This window comes from Pocillopora verrucosa, chromosome 9 (assembly GCF_036669915.1).
Source record: "Pocillopora verrucosa isolate sample1 chromosome 9, ASM3666991v2, whole genome shotgun sequence".
In the NCBI taxonomy this organism is placed as follows: domain Eukaryota; kingdom Metazoa; phylum Cnidaria; class Anthozoa; order Scleractinia; family Pocilloporidae; genus Pocillopora; species Pocillopora verrucosa.
The window spans coordinates 9,707,558-9,726,662 of record NC_089320.1 but is presented as its reverse complement, the minus strand read 5'-3'; the positions used below and the strand labels follow the sequence as shown (position 1 = coordinate 9,726,662).

At 36.8% G+C, this 19,105-nt stretch overlaps 2 protein-coding genes across 4 annotated transcripts; one reads left to right on the top strand and one right to left on the bottom strand.

The window, feature by feature from the left end:
- Positions 1-1,909: 1,909 nt before the first annotated feature.
- On the bottom strand, positions 1,910-7,467 carry LOC131796898 (protein/nucleic acid deglycase DJ-1-like). Of its 2 annotated transcripts, XM_059114510.2 has the most exons (7): positions 7,169-7,467; positions 6,568-6,678; positions 6,055-6,156; positions 4,883-4,942; positions 3,464-3,533; positions 2,619-2,699; positions 1,910-2,385 (listed from the first exon to the last, which is right to left on the bottom strand). In XM_059114510.2, the coding sequence occupies exons 1-7, from the start codon at positions 7,331-7,333 to the stop codon at positions 2,228-2,230; spliced, it is 747 nt and encodes a 248-aa protein (XP_058970493.2). In that variant the 5' UTR covers positions 7,334-7,467; the 3' UTR covers positions 1,910-2,227. The 2 variants fall into 2 exon arrangements, with proteins under 2 accessions (XP_058970493.2, XP_058970494.2); XM_059114511.2 differs by lacking the exon at positions 6,568-6,678.
- A 34-nt stretch (positions 7,468-7,501) lies between these two features.
- LOC131796900 (uncharacterized) lies at positions 7,502-12,836 on the top strand. 2 transcript variants are annotated; one of them, XM_059114515.2, is made up of 6 exons: positions 7,502-7,845; positions 9,221-9,283; positions 9,940-10,022; positions 10,552-10,682; positions 11,034-11,097; positions 11,545-12,836. In XM_059114515.2, the coding sequence occupies exons 1-6, from the start codon at positions 7,772-7,774 to the stop codon at positions 11,673-11,675; spliced, it is 546 nt and encodes a 181-aa protein (XP_058970498.1). In that variant the 5' UTR covers positions 7,502-7,771; the 3' UTR covers positions 11,676-12,836. The 2 variants fall into 2 exon arrangements, with proteins under 2 accessions (XP_058970498.1, XP_058970497.1); XM_059114514.2 differs by having other exon boundaries at positions 7,513-7,845; positions 11,031-11,097.
- The last annotated feature ends 6,269 nt before the right edge of the window (positions 12,837-19,105 follow it).

Here is a 19,105-nt window from a genome sequence, read left to right as displayed (position 1 = left end):
AGTAGACATTCAGCCACTAGGTGTTTTAAAGTCAACATAGTGGTTACGTCATTAGCGGATGGACTTGACGTTTTTCCTTTTTTTGCACATTAGTGTCTGGTTGTTTACGTCATGATTAGAATGAAGCCTCAGAGGGAAACTCCAACACTGGCTTGTGATCACTTCCGACCGATTTTTTTTTGGCAAATACTGAAGTAAAGAAAAACAGATGTTTTAACATCTCTTTAAAAAAAAAAGATTTCATATGCTATACTGAATCACATCGTTAATGGTAAGTAAATTCACAAAACAGTTGGTTCTTACTCAGAGTAGGATTTAAGATAAAACTCAAAATTTTGACTAATATCAAAAGTAGCCAATTCATCCATGCATGAGGTTTTGCAAATCTATAGTTTATAAAGTTTTCTGGTGTTTATTTCATTTTAAAATAATCTTTCTATTATAAGCTGAATGATACATACATTTAATTAATTCTTACTTATGATCTATGGGAGGATAGACGCTAAGATGACGTTACAATTACCAAATTTTTCTGCTTCTTTATTGTATAAAAAATATATTCTAAGTTGCAGTAAGTCTGTTCCTTAAAAGAAAACAGAAGATATCAAAAGTGGGAAGAAAATCAATGACACACTCGGTTGCGCCTCGGGTATCACATCTTGACGTCACGTACAACAGCGTGTAATCTGTTTGCCTTAACTGAAATCAATTTCTCTCATTTTTCTTTCCTTGGAAAATCTCACATTAAGCTGACAGTGGTGTTAGATTTTAGTCTTCGTTTCAAAGAAGGGCTTCGGGAACTGCTGAGATTTGCGTATTAAAATTCTTTGATCGGTGCACTTTTTTTTAGCAACCATTCCTTTGTTCAACTTCCTGACACCAAAAATTCGTATAGCGGGCGATACACGAGTCATGAATGTGGTTCTGATAAAATTTTGGAACAAAATTGAAAAACGACTGCTGGTTTCACGAGGGTTAACCTTTGTGAGATAGGAGGGGATGAGAATATAATTAAAACAAATTTTTCGGACGTCAACATCCCATGTTAGCAAGAGCCAGAGATCCAAATACGATTTTTAACCATGAAGCTAATCCGCACAGATAAAAAAACAACAACAATTTGTTTCGTGAGAAAGAAAATCGAAGACAATGGAGATATATTTGCGGTCCCTCGATATCACTTGAATCACAAATAAGTTTGCTGCAATTTTTCTGTTGTAAAAAATTATTAAAACAAATTATTTTGCTTACTAACAATGGAGTGTTTAGCAACTCCGTGTGTGTTGTTTTTGTCGCTACATTGTTAATAAAATGATGAAAGAAAAGGCAACACTTCTCAGTAAACGTACTTCGATAAACCTCAAGCAATAATGTAAGCCTAAACGGATGTTTTTATGATGCACATTCGAAAAGGAGAATTTCATTGGAAGGCAAGATTACGTAGTCATAAGAGGCCTTGGACACAATTAAGCTTGTGACGTTTCTAAGTTTTGCGGTTAATAATATTTGAAATAGTACAAGGAAAAAAATCCTACCACGTTTTTTTGAGCTGCTAAAAGGTAGACTGTATACTCTGACAAAATATAAAGGGATTTTGATTTTTCAAGATGTTTCACCTGCAGAGGAAACCCGCCTTTTGGCCATCTGGTTATAACGGCCACATTTTCGCCCTGCCAAAACAGCTATACATTTTTTAATATTAAAAAAAATCCTTGTTAATTGTGACACAACACTTTTTTTGCACAAACTATTCATAATGTAGATGGAAAGAGGTGCACCCTAAATAACTCTCCAGGTTCATAACTCTTTTATTCATCAGTCCAAAAATAATGAAATGAGAGGTCTCTGCTTTCATAAAAATAACAATTAATGACAAAAATCTCTCAAATAATACGGTGCAAAACCAAACTTCAGTCACATCTCTTTATTGTTTCTCCCACGGTTCGTGATCTACCTATTTGATAATCATTAATCAGCAGTTAGATGTTTTAGTTACCCCGGCATGAAAGTCACAAAATTGCTCGTAGGTTAACATTACGGCGGTAATAGGTCTCATAAGCAGCAATAAGCCGCCGGCAACCCCTGTCATTGTTGTGATATTTCCAAGAGTTACAGTAAAGAGGGAATACTTGATAACTTATAAATTTCGAAATTAATTAATCCACAACATTGAAATCAAGCCTTACGCAAAACACAATTATTTCTTCCAGGGGACTCAGTAGTTACACTACTTAATCAGCATGGGGCCTGCCAGTTTTTCAGCTACACCATCATCACCTCGCACTGCACGGACAAGTTCAATGCCGAACTCAAAGGCTGTTCCTGGTCCTCTACTAGTTACCAAGTTTCCATCTCTGACCACCCGGTCTTCAGAGTAGCTATAACCTGACAAATCAAATGACGACTTCATTAGTCATTTTTAACAGTGTGAAAAACCAATTGAGAAGTTACAAGTGAGTTTGTCATACCTGAATAACAAGACTTATGATTACGTGTGCACATGTTGTATTTTAATTTTTTCCTTGTCTTAAATTGAAAAACACCAGCTGCACTTTTATACATAACCTGGTATACATTGCATATTACTAGTAACTAGCACTAATAAATGAATTATTTACCGTCCAATTTATCTTTCACAGATGGATGTGATGTTACAGTCTTCCCTTTTCCAATTCCATGGGCATGAAGAACTGTTGGAGCTGAAGAGGCAAATACAACATAGTTTACCTGGAGTTTTTACTCCACATACTTTTTTAATTGTCTGAGATTACTTATTTTGGAAGGGGTGGGGGGGGGGGGTGGTAAACAAAAAAAAAAAGGTAAAGTCTGCTTTAGACCCTGATGACCCTCAAGAAGCTGGAGTTTGTCCTAGTTTCTGTGGCATGAGGTGACAAGGAGTACGGCTACTCCTAATCTATTGCAAGCTGCTCCCCCTGACATTTTGTTTGCCTTTCCCAATAGGCAGTTTGCTGTACCTTGGATGGAAGGGGGGGGGGGAAGAAGAAGAGGAAGTAGCATTGCAGTGCTGCCAGTAACCAATTTAGGCCATAGCATCTTTACTCACACAGAAAAGTGAAAAGTTCTTTTAAATTTCTTGATTTACATATTTTTGGGGTAGTAAGCCATGTTTATGCATTTATTTATACCAGGAGCCCATTATCCAGGAGCTTCCATCTTCCATACTTACCTTCTGAGTCAACCCTGTCCCATATCTTTTAATTTTTAGAAGCACCTCCCATGGGGTTTTTCATGGGTGTTTACATACTAGCCAATCATTTTTTTAGGGTGTAGTGCGAACATCAGCATGTTTTCGCAGGAAATTAAAGCACCCCCCCCATGTATCTCAGCTCTAAAAATAAAAAGATACAGGACAGGGTTGACTCAAGGGTACAATTGGTATGGTGGCTCCGGGTAATGGGTTCCTGTTTATACCCATCCTGTTGATTGTTTTGATAAAAATTACCTGCACATATGGCTCCAATAATTCTTCCACTTTGTTCCTGATCTTGAAGGATTTCTTTAACTTTAGAAGACTACCAAACAAGATCATCATTACCTGATGATTACAGTGTATATGCATGGCACTCAAGTGGGGGGTTATTCCCTCTAAGCTATACAAATGCTGTTTAATATGTAATCCAAGTAATATTGATCAAATTGAAAGTATCTAAATGTGATTTAACACAACCAACCAAACACCTAACAGGTGAAAATACCATATTTCTGTAGGAGGGCTCTAAATCAAGCAGGTGCTTATTTAGCTAGCACAGTGATAGGACAAAAATCACAAGAACTAATAACCCAAATAAGGAAACTCTACAAGCACATGGACATAGAAATGACTGGAACAGAAATAAAACCATTCTTCTCCACTGACTCTGCTGTATTAAAGGTTAAAAAGTTATAAATCAATTGGCAATAGAGACAGGTTTTCCTTGTATCCTTACTATTTCAAAAAGTAAGGGAGGAACAGAGGGTGGTCATTTGAGGGGGCTCTTGTGAGAAATTATGGCCTAGGGGGTGGGTGTTTATTTAGGGGAGCCAGAGCCCATTAGAGAAAGGATGCTTCTTGCTTATTCAGTTTTCCTTCTGAACAGGACAACCTCCAGAATCAAAAACTGTACACAGCTATAGCTTTCAAATCATGATTCTTGAAATAATTCATTGAAGGCCAAGAAATGTCTGAAAATGATCACTTCACTAAGCATTTATTCTTTTACAAATACTCAAAGTATTAGGTAAAATATAAATCCTGTTACTTCCCATAGTGTGGTCAACACATAGTCCAATTTATTGCTCAAGATATTTTTTCATAAATATTTGTATTCCAACATGTTACACTCTGAAGGACAGGAATGACCCTGATTTTACATCAAATGTATGGACTATTATCTAACATTATAAAATAATTCAAATAGTATGCGCGCTCTGATTGGCATGGCATTGGCATTAGCATTGGCATTTGGCATTGGCATTGGCATTGGCATTGGCATTGGCATTGGCATTTTACATGAGCATATATAAACACGGTTTTCATTCCTCTTTCATTAGTTATTTTATAAAAGAAATGTAAAATGGTTTCTGTGTTTACATAGCCTGATGTAAACACTTGGGAGGTTGGGAGAACACTTGATAAGCTGGAAACCACTCCGCTTCGCGTTGTGGTTTCCTACGCTTATTTTGTGTTCTCCCAACCTCCTGTGTGTTTACATCAAGCTATGTAAACACGGAAACCATTTTACATTTCTTCATTAAAGTATCAGTATCAATCTGTTGCAATGGCTATACCTCCAATATCATTTGATCATGACAAGAATAAAGGAGATAACTATCATTTAAACATTCTGTATATGCAATGCTAAAGAGATGAATGTATGAGTACCTTCGCCAGATTGTTAGATCCTCCTAGTCCTCCAGGCAGAATTACAGCATCAAATGGACCCTAACAGGGTTAATACAATATAGGTTAGCAAAACACTGGTTAGGCCATTGCAAGTCTCTATGTTGACTGATGATCATTTGTCACATTCAGTGAATTACATCTTATATCATTTGATGAGCAAAATCTAGTGAGAGTATCAAAAAACTCTTGATATACAAGGTTGGAAAATGTTGCAAAAAATAACTGGCAGCTGGTGATATTAACTGTGTACTTTGTGGCTTGGCTGCATTCTCCTAACTGTTAGTTTTCCTAATTCATAAGTAACAGATGGTAAACCAGCCATCCGGCCCCTCCAAATAAAAAGCTTCTTCCTTCAAAGTTCTCGGACAACCTATGGATAAGAAGGCTGTACAACAATTATTGGTTCGATATATTAAATTTCACATGGCAACCAGGTGGATAATCAGACAAAATTTGATGCCACTACAGTTTAAAGATTTGATGAATGTAACCAAGAAATTACAATTCATAGACCCAATGTTTCGACACTCCTTTCTAGTGCCTTCATAAGGGGTCATCTAATTGCTGCAACAAGAGGTCCTTTTATAAGCTCACTAATTAGCTGCCCTTTTATCTGACAAGGTGTAAATAGGTATCAGGTAGTGAGCCACCCTCATCATGATTTATCAGAGCATGGTTGGAGTTGATATGTCAGGCTTTCAAGCAAAGGTGCTGGTGGTAACATCAATAATTAGTGGTGATAACTTTAGACCTATCCCACCCAATTGTATGGTTGGTTTGATATGTGTACTCCAACAAAGCTGAATTTTCATTTTTCTGCAAAAGAAGACCGCTTTTTGATGCTCTCTCAAACGTATCATGATCACAGTCATTGCAAGGAATAGAATAAATAGCATCAGATCACCCCTGATGAAGGCACTAGACAGGAGTGTTGAAATGTTGGGTCTATGAATTGTAACTTCTAGGTTACTAAATCTTTAAACCAGAGAAGCATCAAACCATGTCTTAAAATTAGTACCCTGCCTACCTACTGAGGGTTCGGATAGTTTTTCCTAATTTCTTTCATTTCTCTTTTCATTTGATCTCTTTCAAAGTTATCCCAATACAATGACAATAACAACTTACAAAAACATTAAAGCTAACATTTATACCTGTTTAACTGCATCCTCCAGACTCATGTCTGGTTTAATAACCACAGAGCGACTGCAAACAACTGAATCTGCACCAGTCAGACCTCCAATTACTGTTTTAACCTGCATAAGACATTGTTTTTTCCAATATAAATTGTGTAACTTCATTTCTTCTCGAAGAGGACTTTGAGAAACAGCTAAGTGCTGCTTTCATTCTGTTTTTCATGTCATCTAACAATTGATTTTTAATAAAACTTTGGGTTCTTAAAGTAATCTTCACCTCACCTCTGCTGGACTTAAATCAAACAGTAAAAACATTATTTTAAATTAACTCTGTATTCACTGTCTCACATTTCCAGAAAACAGCAAGGAAATCTAAGATGTAAATAACATATGTGGGTGAGGCTTATAGTCAAGGCTATCAGTTTCTACTTAAACTGTTGAAGCTGCTCTATTGGGCATGAGGAACAAGTTTTGGATATTAACTAGTACGTATTAATAGAGAAAGATTTGTCACAACAACTATGTTTTTACATGTATGGTTCTTGTATCTGTGCTGAACATAAGGGCAAATTCAACAAATTCTTGACAACTACACTGTCCTAATGGTCTGACAAAGGGTACAAACTTGAGAGGCCTGGTGGTCTGAAAAAGGATTTGGAAAACCATACAGAACTTGCTGTTAACACCAGAGATTTGGTTACTTCTGAAATTCCCAAGCTACACACCCAGACACATTTGTTAGGACACCTACTACCTCCTCAGCCTCTCTTAATGTTGGCCTGCAAGATGGCATAGACACATTGGTAATTAACAAAGTTGGAAGGGGAAGAGGGGTAAATTAACACCTTGGACGTTGCTCTGGGAAAGTGTCTCAACTAGAGGTGTGGTAGTTGTCACATAAAAATTTGACTTCAAAAAGTCTAATTTAATAACGAACTAGCCTCTTCTTCAGTTCTTATACTTCTGTCATAACAGCTGCAAATGCAACAATATCGGAATCGTTGCTTCACTTAACAGTTCTATAAATCACTACCTCCCAGCCTCACCCCAGGATCCCTTAGCCCGGGAATTTTCGAAATTGTCGCCAAAATGGTTTAAATAAACCAACAAAGTTCAAAGCTCGATGGCTCACTTTTCCGCGTCGAAGAACATCCGCAGTAATGACAGCTTCCATTTCTTCTGCACCTTCGGCCAAAATAAGCAGAGCGCTACCCTTCAAATTCGCCATGTTGGATGAGCACAGGTATCTAGAACCCAGTCCTCTAATTCTCAGGGAAAACAAACGACTTGGAAGCATAAACTTTCTAAAATAGGTCTCATAAAAAAGGTCTCGTCTCGAGCTTAGTCTGCGAAAAGTTATCTCCCCAGAATTAAATTTGCATGTTCGTGTCTGTGGCCTGAAAATTATTCGAGAAGTCAAACATTACCTCGTACGCCAATCAAAAGAAACATTAGAATAGTAACGTGAGGAATTGTGGGACACAACACGGTGGTAAAATTCCGGGATTGTTTTGTTTCTAAGAGGACGTAAATAATTCCTATGCAACCAAAATATTTTAGCGCGATTGTGTGAGAAATATATATTATACATGCAAGTTCTATACATGCAACACATACGCTTTCTGTAGTCAGAAATGCAGGATTTGTCGACATTTTGATCAAAGAAGCAATCTGTAGATCAATCTTCAGCTTGAGCCATTCAAGTCAGACGACAGATCAAATACGTCAGTGGAAAATGTGGTATTACTTTGTGGCTCATTGTGCTTACCATTTTACAAGGTGGTTTCCTAAAGACGCGCGAGGAAAAGTGTAAGTAATAAGGAACTGAGGGATCATTTTTTTTTGACATCTTATGGCAGTAGTTACACTCGATAGCTCGTCTTTTAAGTTAAAACCGAAGTCAAGCTGTGCAATGGCACGAAGACCTTGCACTTAGCTGGCTGATCACACATCCTGCGGAAAAATCATGAATTTTGTCCTATCCAAGCTTTTAGGGAGTCCAAACGTTGCGACACTTCAAAGAAAAATGTCATAGATACATGCCTGTAGGTGTACATATGTTATAATAAGCTTGATGACGAGTAAATGCATGCTCCTAAAAAACTTATTACATTTATATACTCAGCAAGATATCTCACTCCTGATTGGTCCATGACAAAGGCATTAACAGTTTTTAAAGTGCAATATAGTACTTCCTTGTAGCATGCTTAAAATTTAAGCTTCTGAAAATATATGAGATATGTTAATTGTTAATCTCTGAAATACCACTGAAAACATCAAGCATGGTCTGTCTGTCTCTAACAATATCTGTAATAATGACTGCACAATCAAGCCACACTTTTTTCAGTTAATGGTTTGAACCCAGGAGTAACATGTGACAGTATATTCTGATTGCCTGGGTGAGTGTGGTGAGTGTAGTCCTGAGAAGGACTGTTGTCAGTAGAAGTGACTGATATTTGGACGACCAGATCAAAATTAATCATCAGAGTAATGTAAAGAGTCTTGTCAGTCAAATATACTGATTGTAGTTGGTGTAAACTGATTGGTCAGTTCAGCTGTGATGTTATTGGTTATAAGACTCAAGCAGTGTAGTGATTGGTCAGTTTCGATTACTCCTTAAGTTAGGTTGTTATGTTCCATTCAATTGTGGTGTCAATGAGGAGAAAAAGTCGTTTGTATGGTGCTGGTTTTAGTTGACACCTGTGGAGGGGAATCTGTTCTTTATTAGTAGACCAGCTTTCCAGAGTCAATCATTGAAAATAGTTAGTGCTGACAAGGTTAGGCATCGCATAGAGTCCCAGTCAAGTGTGGGGTTCATAAGTTGATGACCAATGACCCACATTTATTTGTTTGGAAAATAAAGTTTGGTTGAGAAATATTACCTAATATCATTTCCCAGATAAAGAGGCATGCTCTGTTCTATTATGAACCATTTAGTGCTCAAGAAGTTAGGAGAAATGTCTGACATGTCTTTTGTTTCCCCATTAAAAGAGCAGCTGTGTCTTGAGTTATTTATTGTGGGAAATATGAAGACAAAAAGGTGTAGTAGTCAGTTAATCCCTGACTGACAAGAGCATGTGCACCTTTAAAACAAACTCGGTAATTAAAATAATTTGAATATTGAATGAATCATGGTTAAAATATTTGACTAAATTATGATCAAAACTACTTCCTCTCTCAACAGGAGAATCACTGTGATACTTTTTGCTCTTTCATTTATTATACCACAGCTTTATGTGGTTCAAGTGTAAGTATCAGACTCACACAAAGTTCTGAGTTAATCATCTGCTATGTGCTCATCATTGTTACTGGTATAGTTTGTCACTAATTTTCTGTTATTTGGAAATTGTCTGTCTTACAATGCAATAGTAGTTCATGCCTATTATTTGAATAAAGAAAGATGATGGACATTTGACATGTCATGCAAAATATGACTTTTAAGTGCACGTTTATCTCTTGGCCATGGCAAATGTTTTAAAAGTCTTCCTGTGGTCAGAGAAATACAGTGTGGCAAAAAAAAATTACAACTGATTATTACCTTCTTATATCTGTATCTTTCATGAACATTTGGTAAACACTGTGTTACTGGATGCACAGCTTTGTAACATACATGTGCATGACAGGGCAAATGACAAAAGTAGAGCAACATTATCAGCTTATCCTGGTACTATGTAAACTAAATTTTGGACTTATTGTTCATCTCAACTTACTTACAACTTCAAAATTATCATTTTGTACAGTGTTTCATGTACCTTGTTGTCTCTGAATGTCAAGATGCAAGCCCTGTTGAGATTGATAATGACTAATTGTGCATTCATTTTTAAAATCAGTTTATTCACTTTACTTATGGTGCTGATAATCTGTCTTCTGGTTGATGTAAATATTTTTTTTGCATCATGGTAGAGAGCAAACTGGTAATGGATTCTGTGATGAGCCTCTGTTAAACATCACTGTAGCAGGAATTGTTTTCACATTTGCTATGATAGGTGAGGAAATGTCAAACCTTTTGGTATATTCACAAAAGGTGTAGATTAAAAGCGATTATCTAGTTTGTCCTTTTGAGAATGATTTGAGTCAGATTATTTCAGTATGAAAGAGATGAGGATTCAAGAGTTACATGCAAAGGGTAATTTCTCTAGTTCAAATTTAAAAAATGATATGAATGAAAGAACTTGTAGCTGCAGAAACTGTAGAAAAAGGATGAGCAAACTAGAATTTTTCTTCCATGTCTTCTGCTTCCCACTTGAGGTTTATTATCATCTGAACTACAAGTCTTATGTTGTGAGCGAGACAATGTTTCATCTGATCTTTTGCCCCACAAACATATCTAATCACCAATATTATATACTGGATATTAAATCATTTAACTGCAGATAAGATCAGTTTGTTACTTGAAACCATCCACAAGTCAAATTATGACTTTATTTCATATATAATGTTAGTTGTTTAAACTAAATATAATACAGAAGACAGTGTAACGTTTTTTAGTGTTTGATACTTATTTATGTTTTTCAGCCTTCACATTTCTCTTTGCCATAATGGAACCAGTTCCTTGGCAGCTTAAAATTGCCTTTCATTTCTTTGGATTTGGTTCTCTAATCCTTGGCATGGTCCTGTTTGCCTCAACTTTAGCCACATTAGATTGTGTGAGTATTGAAATCAGAAGAAATTTTGACTTTTAACCCAAAGTTTTTACCTTATAAGTAATCTTTTGCTTATAAATATATTTTAATAAGGAAGTCAAATGAGGAGAATATACATTCACCATGCAGCATTTAGTTCCAAGTTGGTTTACTTGTTATCATTTAAGTGTGCAGTGGCAAGGAGGAAAAAATTTTTTAGGGTGGAAATTGTAGCAATTTACAAGGCTTTATATACATGCATCCTTTTGGATTTGGATGAATCATTGTGTCATATTAATTATTGTTTATATTACACATCCTAGAACTGTATGTTATTATTACCAATGTGGATTTAATCTGTTTGTTTTTCAGAAGGAGTTTTCACCTGAGTTGTATTATTTGTGTCTTTCATTAGGAATATTCTCAGTTCTTTCAACTGGTAGGCAAATGAAAATATACTTGTACATTTATGGTTTTATTTTGCACATCAAGTCTTTGGGTGGACTAACTCTAATTAGCCCCTGTATGGTGTCTTATTTTTAATTAAAAATGCTTTGACTGAAACAGGTTGGGGGAAGAATTGAAGGCTACCAGAATTATTGACTTGATTGAATGTCTGTTTATTCTGGCAGAGGTGACAACAGCAGATTTGTTTTTATAAAAAATATAGTTACAAAGGTGGGGCCAATTAGATTAAGCTCATTGAAAAGAGGTGATATACAAAATAGGTTTTAAATTGTTGCCTGCAGAGATGCATTGCTCAGCCACAAGGCACATCTGATGAGTAACATTTCAAAGTGCCCCACTTGAGAGAGCATAATAATGCAGACAGCTATCTTGTCATAATTTAAACTGAATGAAGTGTTTTACTTGTACTTTTTGGTAGGATTTCTCATCATCATGCTGCCATTCTGGTTGGTAAACTACCTTTGGCCTGACTCTGTTCTCAACCGACGAGAGAGACGTGGTGTTTGCTATGAACCTGTCAAATGTTGCACTTGTCTGTGGCATATTTAGGATGTAAACTGTACATGATGTAACTGATTCTGAACTGCCCAAAATCAAAGTTTACTTTGAGCTTTTGAAACAAAGACAATAATTTATATGCAGTGTGTTTCTCATTCAGAGTTTGCACTGATGCACAAACATTTTACCTTGAAATTCTGGTTTTCAATGAGTGACCATGTTCTAGACAAACTCTTGTCTCCAGAATGATTTTGAAGCTTTAAGTAAGTGTGACTGATATTTAATTGAATATAAATATTTATGTCTTCCAAGTACACTGAAAATTATCAAGCGTCCACATGCTGTAAATATCTTAAAATTGGCTTGAGATGCAATGTATCGCTGTATGGACTTTGACTGTAATATTTTGTTATTTAGACATATTTTCATGAAAAGGAGTTTTGTTCAAATATGGGTTGGCTGGAGCCAAGGACCACAGTTCTAATTACTCAGCATAGGGTTCTGTTGGAGCCTCCCAATATTTTAAGTTCTGGATCACATTTCCATAGCGGTATTGTACATTACACGGATACATGTAGTTTTATATAATAAGCTCAGTTATACACGCATTCTGATTGGTTCTCACTTATGATCTATTGGAGGAGAGACGTATAGATGACGTCATCATTAAAACGTTTTTAATTCTTTATTACATAAAACAAATAGATTCCAAGTTGCAGTGCGTTTGTTCAGTAATAGATCACAGATGACGTCAAAATGTGGTAAGAACAAAAAAGTGGCACACTCCTTACCGACTTATATCATTTTTATAAACTGCTGCAAATGAAAGTGTCCCAAAAATAAGTGGTAACTTCAAAAACTGATTATATTGCTGAAAGTGCTCTTAGAAAATAAGCTTTGAGCTGTTTGCAGAGATGGAAAGATGTAGCATAATCATTGGCTTACCGACTGTATCGTTTTCTACTGATGTAAATATACCATTCGACGTCGAATTTCTTATTGTTGTAGATATCTCGTGCGTTATTTCTACAAGTACAGTGGAAATGAACTTGTGGTATGTTGGTATGATCGTGATTGGATTGTAGAGATTTACAGGTCGTAATGTAATCAGGGAAAACGAAAATTAGATCAATGTATCAAGTTTTCATTGTAGAATGTACATTGCTTTCTGTTGTTTCAATAAAGCTTCAGACGTATTTTCGCCATCAAGAATGCAGGAAATCGTGTGAGAGATGAGTCGGAAAGAAAAATGAAAAGCTGCACTCGACTGGTTATCTCACGCTCATTTCCTTTCCGCCTGCACTCACTGGGTTCTGCGGAGACAACATTAGACTCTGCAAAGGAGTGAAATCATGGCTCTCCTTCGGAATATCAGTTCTTTCTAAAAGACTTCTTCGCAAAATTGTTGTACTGTTTCAGCGAAGATCTGGTAAAACTTAAACAGTGGGAACTATAAAACTTATAAACGATGGTCACGAACTTGCAAAGAAAATAGAGTTCAAGAAGGCGGACTCGAGGTATTGCCGTTAAGGTACTCTAGGAAAAATCGACTTAATGCACGAAAGGAAGTGTTAAATTTTGGTGAAATCATAACGAAAGGCGAATATTTTCTGGGTGTGAGTCCTGGGCGTAAGCTTAAACCGATCTGAGGTACCAAGAGATGTGTTTTCCATTGAATTCTCAGTCGTTATAATTGACCTACGTGAAAGTAATTGCGTATTCCATATTTCAGATATCTCGGAGAAAGACGTCAATACGTCACCGGAAAGGCAGTTATCTCGGTTTCTAAATAACTGCTTCAAATACATCCACTGGAAGAGAAAGTCAGTATGCGCTGATCAAAACTAATGATAACCAACGATGACTTTGCTGTGAACTCAACAGTACTAACTCACTCAAAGTAGTAGTAGAAACTATTGGTGAATGAACGCAATCATCAGAGAGTGGTCATACATCCGTCGGATTATCTGGATGAACTTGAGGCAATATTCCTTTTAATTCCCAAAAACAAGTTAAATTAATAACCAAACACTTGAGAGAATAGGCTGTTGGCCTTTAGAAGCTTATTCCCTAATGCCCGTAAACTACGGTTAAAAATCACTCAAGTGAGACCAGAGAATCTCCGGACGAAAAAAAATTTTTGCGTAGGGTCCGTAGGGGTAAATGTCCACAAACGTAACCGAGAACGTGTAAATACTGCAGTTGAGGATGTAACTTCCTTTGGATTGCCAAATTTGTCTGGACTACAAGATACAAATAGAAGATGGAGAGTTGCATGTTTCATCGTTCTTTGATGTTCCTGTAACTCAAAAACGAGTTCGGTGCCCGCCATTTTTTATCAATGCATTGCAATCAGCATATCAACATTCATCTTTTAACCATGTTTTTCAATTAATTCTTTCACATGCGGTTGAGAGCCGTTACATTGTCTAAAATTAAGGTGGTTCTGTGCTGTAGGAACAGTTTTTTAAAACAACTTTGGATGAAGATATCGGGGTCATCAAAATCGTTTTTTTGAAGTCCATTCAAGTAAAGCAAGAGGCTGTAGTGTTGCTTATTTAACCTCAGGTACTAAAAACACGATAACTTACAAGGAAACAAACAAAACATTCTGAAAGCCACGCTCCATTAAAACATTGAGGCTGAAAAAAGAAAAAAAGGAAAACAAGAGGCTTGGGCGCCATTTCGAGGATTTATAGTATCTCCTTGAACCTTGACCTCCCAAAGAACTTGAAGGTCAAAGTTCAGGTCATCATGGCTTCAACTATGCTTAAGTTGAGGGTGTATAAATCTAACTCGATACCGCAGTTTCCGACGAGTCGGCGACAAGGCATACCAAGGTCATTGGGCTGACAAGTTGAAAACATACAGCTCAGTAAAGAGACCTTTTCCAAATCCAAAAAGGATAAATAGGACTTGCATGAGCTAAGCGGGTAGTTTCTTTTATGACATTGTTTCAGGAGTAATTCCACTTTTTTTTTTGGATAAAATTTTTCGCTCTAGTTCATTCAGGTTTCTTCTTTTATAACTGATTTAAAGTGTTGTAACGGTTTTCCACCCTGATAATTATCAAGCAATTTGTGCGGATTACCAAGGTGCTTGGAAATTCTCTAACGAGGGAAAACTTTGACCAGACTGTGGTCTTACAACAAATATTTGCGACGTATCAAAAGTTTTCTCAATTTTGGAGTTCAATTTTTTCAACTACTAGCCAGCTAAATATCATTGAGGTTTGTGCGATTGCGTGTGATCGGAACACCTACTCATGCGTAGGCTCTCTCTCTGCCTTGATCAGAATCCCGAGCAGTGCACTTTCGCTTCTGGGACATTGTAGGCAATGGGAATTGTTTGTTATCTTTGCAAAGATTGATCCACTGAATCTTAACGTAAGAGTCTTATCGATACATCGACTATTGGATGGAATGAGAAGGAAAACTTCCCAGCACGGGTTATTGTTTTCCAGATTGCATATGAATAATTATATTTTGATTTCTATATCAATTGCAATTTCTCGAAGTTTAACACTCCACAGCAAACGACATTTTGAGCTAACTCGTCACAAGAACAACAACAAAAATACGGCAGCACTCGCTAAACTTCAGGTAAACTAATTATATTTTCTCTACATCAATTGTAATTACTTGAAGTTTATCGAAGGTTTATAATTTCTTCGCAATGACACCTAAGCAAATCTTGAGTTTTGAATATTTTCAAAGAATTATCCGGAATACTGACTAGTGGACTCTGGTCGACTTGGTCAATAACGCCTGCAAAAGAAGAGAGAATTTTATAGCTGTTAATTAAGGACTGACAAAACTCACGCAACAAATTCTAAATACTTTCAGTGGTCGTCAGAGTGTTGTTTACTGCACAGTTTTTTATTTTACAAACCCTTTTACAGTTTCCCCCACCTACACATTTCTTTGTCAGATGAAAGATTTTCCCTTCGGATTTTCCTAGATTTCAATCAATATCCGCCATTGTACTCTGATCGGAAATGGCTCTTCCGATTCCATTGAATACCAGTAATTACAACAATAAAACTGAGTTCATTCATTCAAAGGAAACACAAGCTGTTTGCCACGAATTCGCACTCCGCCGGCGTGAATCCCGTACATCTTGACTTGATCACGCGATACTACTCATTTATTAATCTATTTATCTTTCACTGCCTCTTATTCTTCTGTTTGTTTGTTTGTTTTAATTTTTTTCCAGATTTCTGTGGGTGCTCTAATATAGTGGAGAGAAATATCAAAATAAAACCGCATTTTATACTTGGGCGACATAGATAAGTACTGTGCCATCGATTAAGGTACCGATTCTATGTAAGAAATCTCTCTACCATTCCTCTCCCTTAGAAATATTTCACCACGAGATACTTCCACCTTTTTCAAGCTGATATGAGGTAAGACTTCACAAAACAGCTAGGAATTTGAAAACGCTAAACATTCTAATCAATTGTCTTTAAAAATACAACACGACGTGAATTTTCTTTTAGAGCTCAAAAACCAAGTACTGCTATGTACTCATAAGTTAGTGTATTACCTGATACAACTTAACGTGAAGAACAGTTCCGAAACCTGACCCAGCGAAGTCTTTTACACATTTGGTTATAGCTTCGCTTAGGAAACTTTCTTCTCCGTAATTCTCTGAGGTCGAAAGAGGTTTCGTGATTCAGTTCTTGACTTACTAAAGCTTCTTGCTCGAGGCATAAAGCCAATAGAACAAAAGAAGCGAGGAAACAAAGGACGATAAATTTATATTGGAACATCTTCTGTTTGGCCTCGGGTGTAACGAAACTTGTTCGACTACGCTGATGATTTGAGTAACTCGTGCAGTCCGATTAAATAGCTTGTTTCAGGACAGCCTGTGAAAACACAGCTGCCAAGTGCTATTTATTTTTTTTCTTCTTCAAACACTGTCATTGGAAAACGAAAGCGTCTTTTCAAGATTAAAAGCACTAAAACGGTTAAAATAACTAATTTGTAATTTACTCGGTAGATCCGACCGTCAATTAATAGCAACATTGTTAAAACACAAGTTTCCTTTAATTTAAAAGGTTTTACCACTCGTTTTTTACAAGTGGCAGGCCGGATATTGTCATTTGTTCAATTTTTACCTGAAATTATCCCATACGGCGCTAAAGTGGTTCTTAAATTTACATTGACTTCTTACTATTTTTTTTATCGTGTATAGTGATCTCCATTTCGTAGCTGTAGGAAAGAACAACGTCTGGGCTCCAGTTGCTCAAATTGCTATCAGCGGATTAGTTTTCATAAATGCTCTGCGCTATTCGCCGAATAAAGATTTATATCAAGGATAGGGTTATCCAGGGCCTGATGGATAATCGAATAGCGAACAGTAGGAGTTCTATAGGACACATTTCTAGAGCAAGTTGTGACTCAAGTGGTGAAGTAAGTTTATTACTTTGTCAGGTAATATCCTTCCCAAGCCACCCCCTCGATTAAGTGATAGCGTGGGGTTGACCTGACCTGGGGAGACTTAAAAAGGTTTCGCCATTTTAAACACTCAGTAGTTCTGTGGTGGATAGATTATACTAGAAATATTGCTAAATTTACTTTGTGTGAACAAGAGCCTGGAAGATCCCTTAAGCTAGCCAACTTTTGTATTACTTCCTGTCTCTTAATGACTCAAAAACCTAAGCGAAAAACTATCGAATTGTTCGTAGCAAAGAAGTCTAACCGTCCACCAGCTGTAATTTGATAACATATGCGCTGGAATAGCAAACTTCCGCACACAGGTGCAAAATTAAAATCACAAGGCATAAGACTGCAAATCTAAAGAACCCAAAAAATCACCATGTTCTATAAAACTCAAATCACCTTTTTTTTCACTGCACTTGTAAAAGCTTTCTAAATAGTCCGTGTTCGTGTATCTGTGTATCTATTATTATTGTTTGTTACACTGCTGCACTAAGTTACCTCGAACTTTAATGATCTTAAATCACTTTTATTTCGAGGAAATTAATCTTTTTACAAAGTGTTCCGGGTGATTATTTCCGCTCATGAAAATTAGACATAGCAAGGTGGTTTAGGAAAGTTTGGCAAGATTTACTTAGGGCGCCGGCCTGAAAGCAACTCAAGTTTCTTGATTGCTGTACAAATACCGATTCCAAAAGGGTCCTTATCCGATCGGGACAGTTTAAAGTATGAATATGGCGAAACAAATTTACAGGGTCGTCCAAACGACTCTGGTGCCATTTTGACACGAACACTGCCTTTGGTGAAGTGTTATTCTTTGTCTGTCAGTTCTTAACTGTCTCCCTCGGTGTCTATTGAGTGGCGTCAGTCTCAGTTTTCACCCGTCTCCTTCCCATTTCTTTCGTAATACATTATGACATCCATTTAAGTGTTATTCAGACATGATTCAATTCAAAACCGCTTTTAATAGCAGAAAACCATAATTCATTAGTTTAGCGAAACAGAAGAACATCAAAGCTCACCGCAATAAAGGCAAAAGCAAAAAAAGTACGAGTACGTAAATAGAACGATTCTTTACTGGTGAATAATAATCAGTAGCCTTAATTGGTTTCAATCCTCGTCTTAGAACCAGACCTGCTGCCCCAGTAAAATTTAGTGAAATAAAACATAATATGTGACGTGGTAATAATTCTGCTGTTGAAGCAGAAAAAGTTAACCTCCAGGATTGCGTGTTTTACAGAACTAAACCAGAATATGATACAAATATCACGATCCCTTTTGTCCCTCAAATGAATTTTAAAAACAATTATATCGAATTGACTAAGTTGTAGGAAGTACCAGTTATCAAATGAACTATCGTAGTAAGAAGGCTGTAATGATGTCCACCCGAATTGATCTACTTATAGAAAATCCAGTCCTTTTCAGAAGTTTAGCAAAAGCAGATTGAAGGTTTGGGGGGAGGGGAGGTTAGGTAGCCCAACGTTGTTGACAGAGAGTCATGTTTTAAAGTTATTTACATCGTAAAAATATAATTTGAAATTTATGTCGCAGTTCGCTCTAAGGTGGAACGTGTTCCTAAATTAATCAAAATGGCTACTGAGTCAAGAGAGACGTGAGGCACAGACCCGCATATTCATGTCACGTAGTGTTGGACTGTACGTCACCTAACTTAGCCATGACAATATGTTTGATTCAGGGTCGTGTTCTACACCTACTGATGTCAAAATTCGACTCCTGTGACGAGGGAAAGAATAATTTTATATTTTCTACTCTTTTCGACGCTTTGTGATTGGTCAAGAAACTCGCCCTACTTCCCCAGCCAGTCAAATGCAAGTCTAAAATAGAGCGAAAATTATCCCCTTCATTCCCTATGACTGCTGTAAGTTTTACGTCTCCTCAGAGCGTGCTTTTCAGCGGATTTCTGTCCAGTTACGAGTGGGCCGAAAACTCGAGAAAAATTATTAGTTTCGCTTCCAAAATGCACCGCGCAGTAAAACTGAATATCTCAACTGTTTTCTCAAGATAACCAAATAGATATCT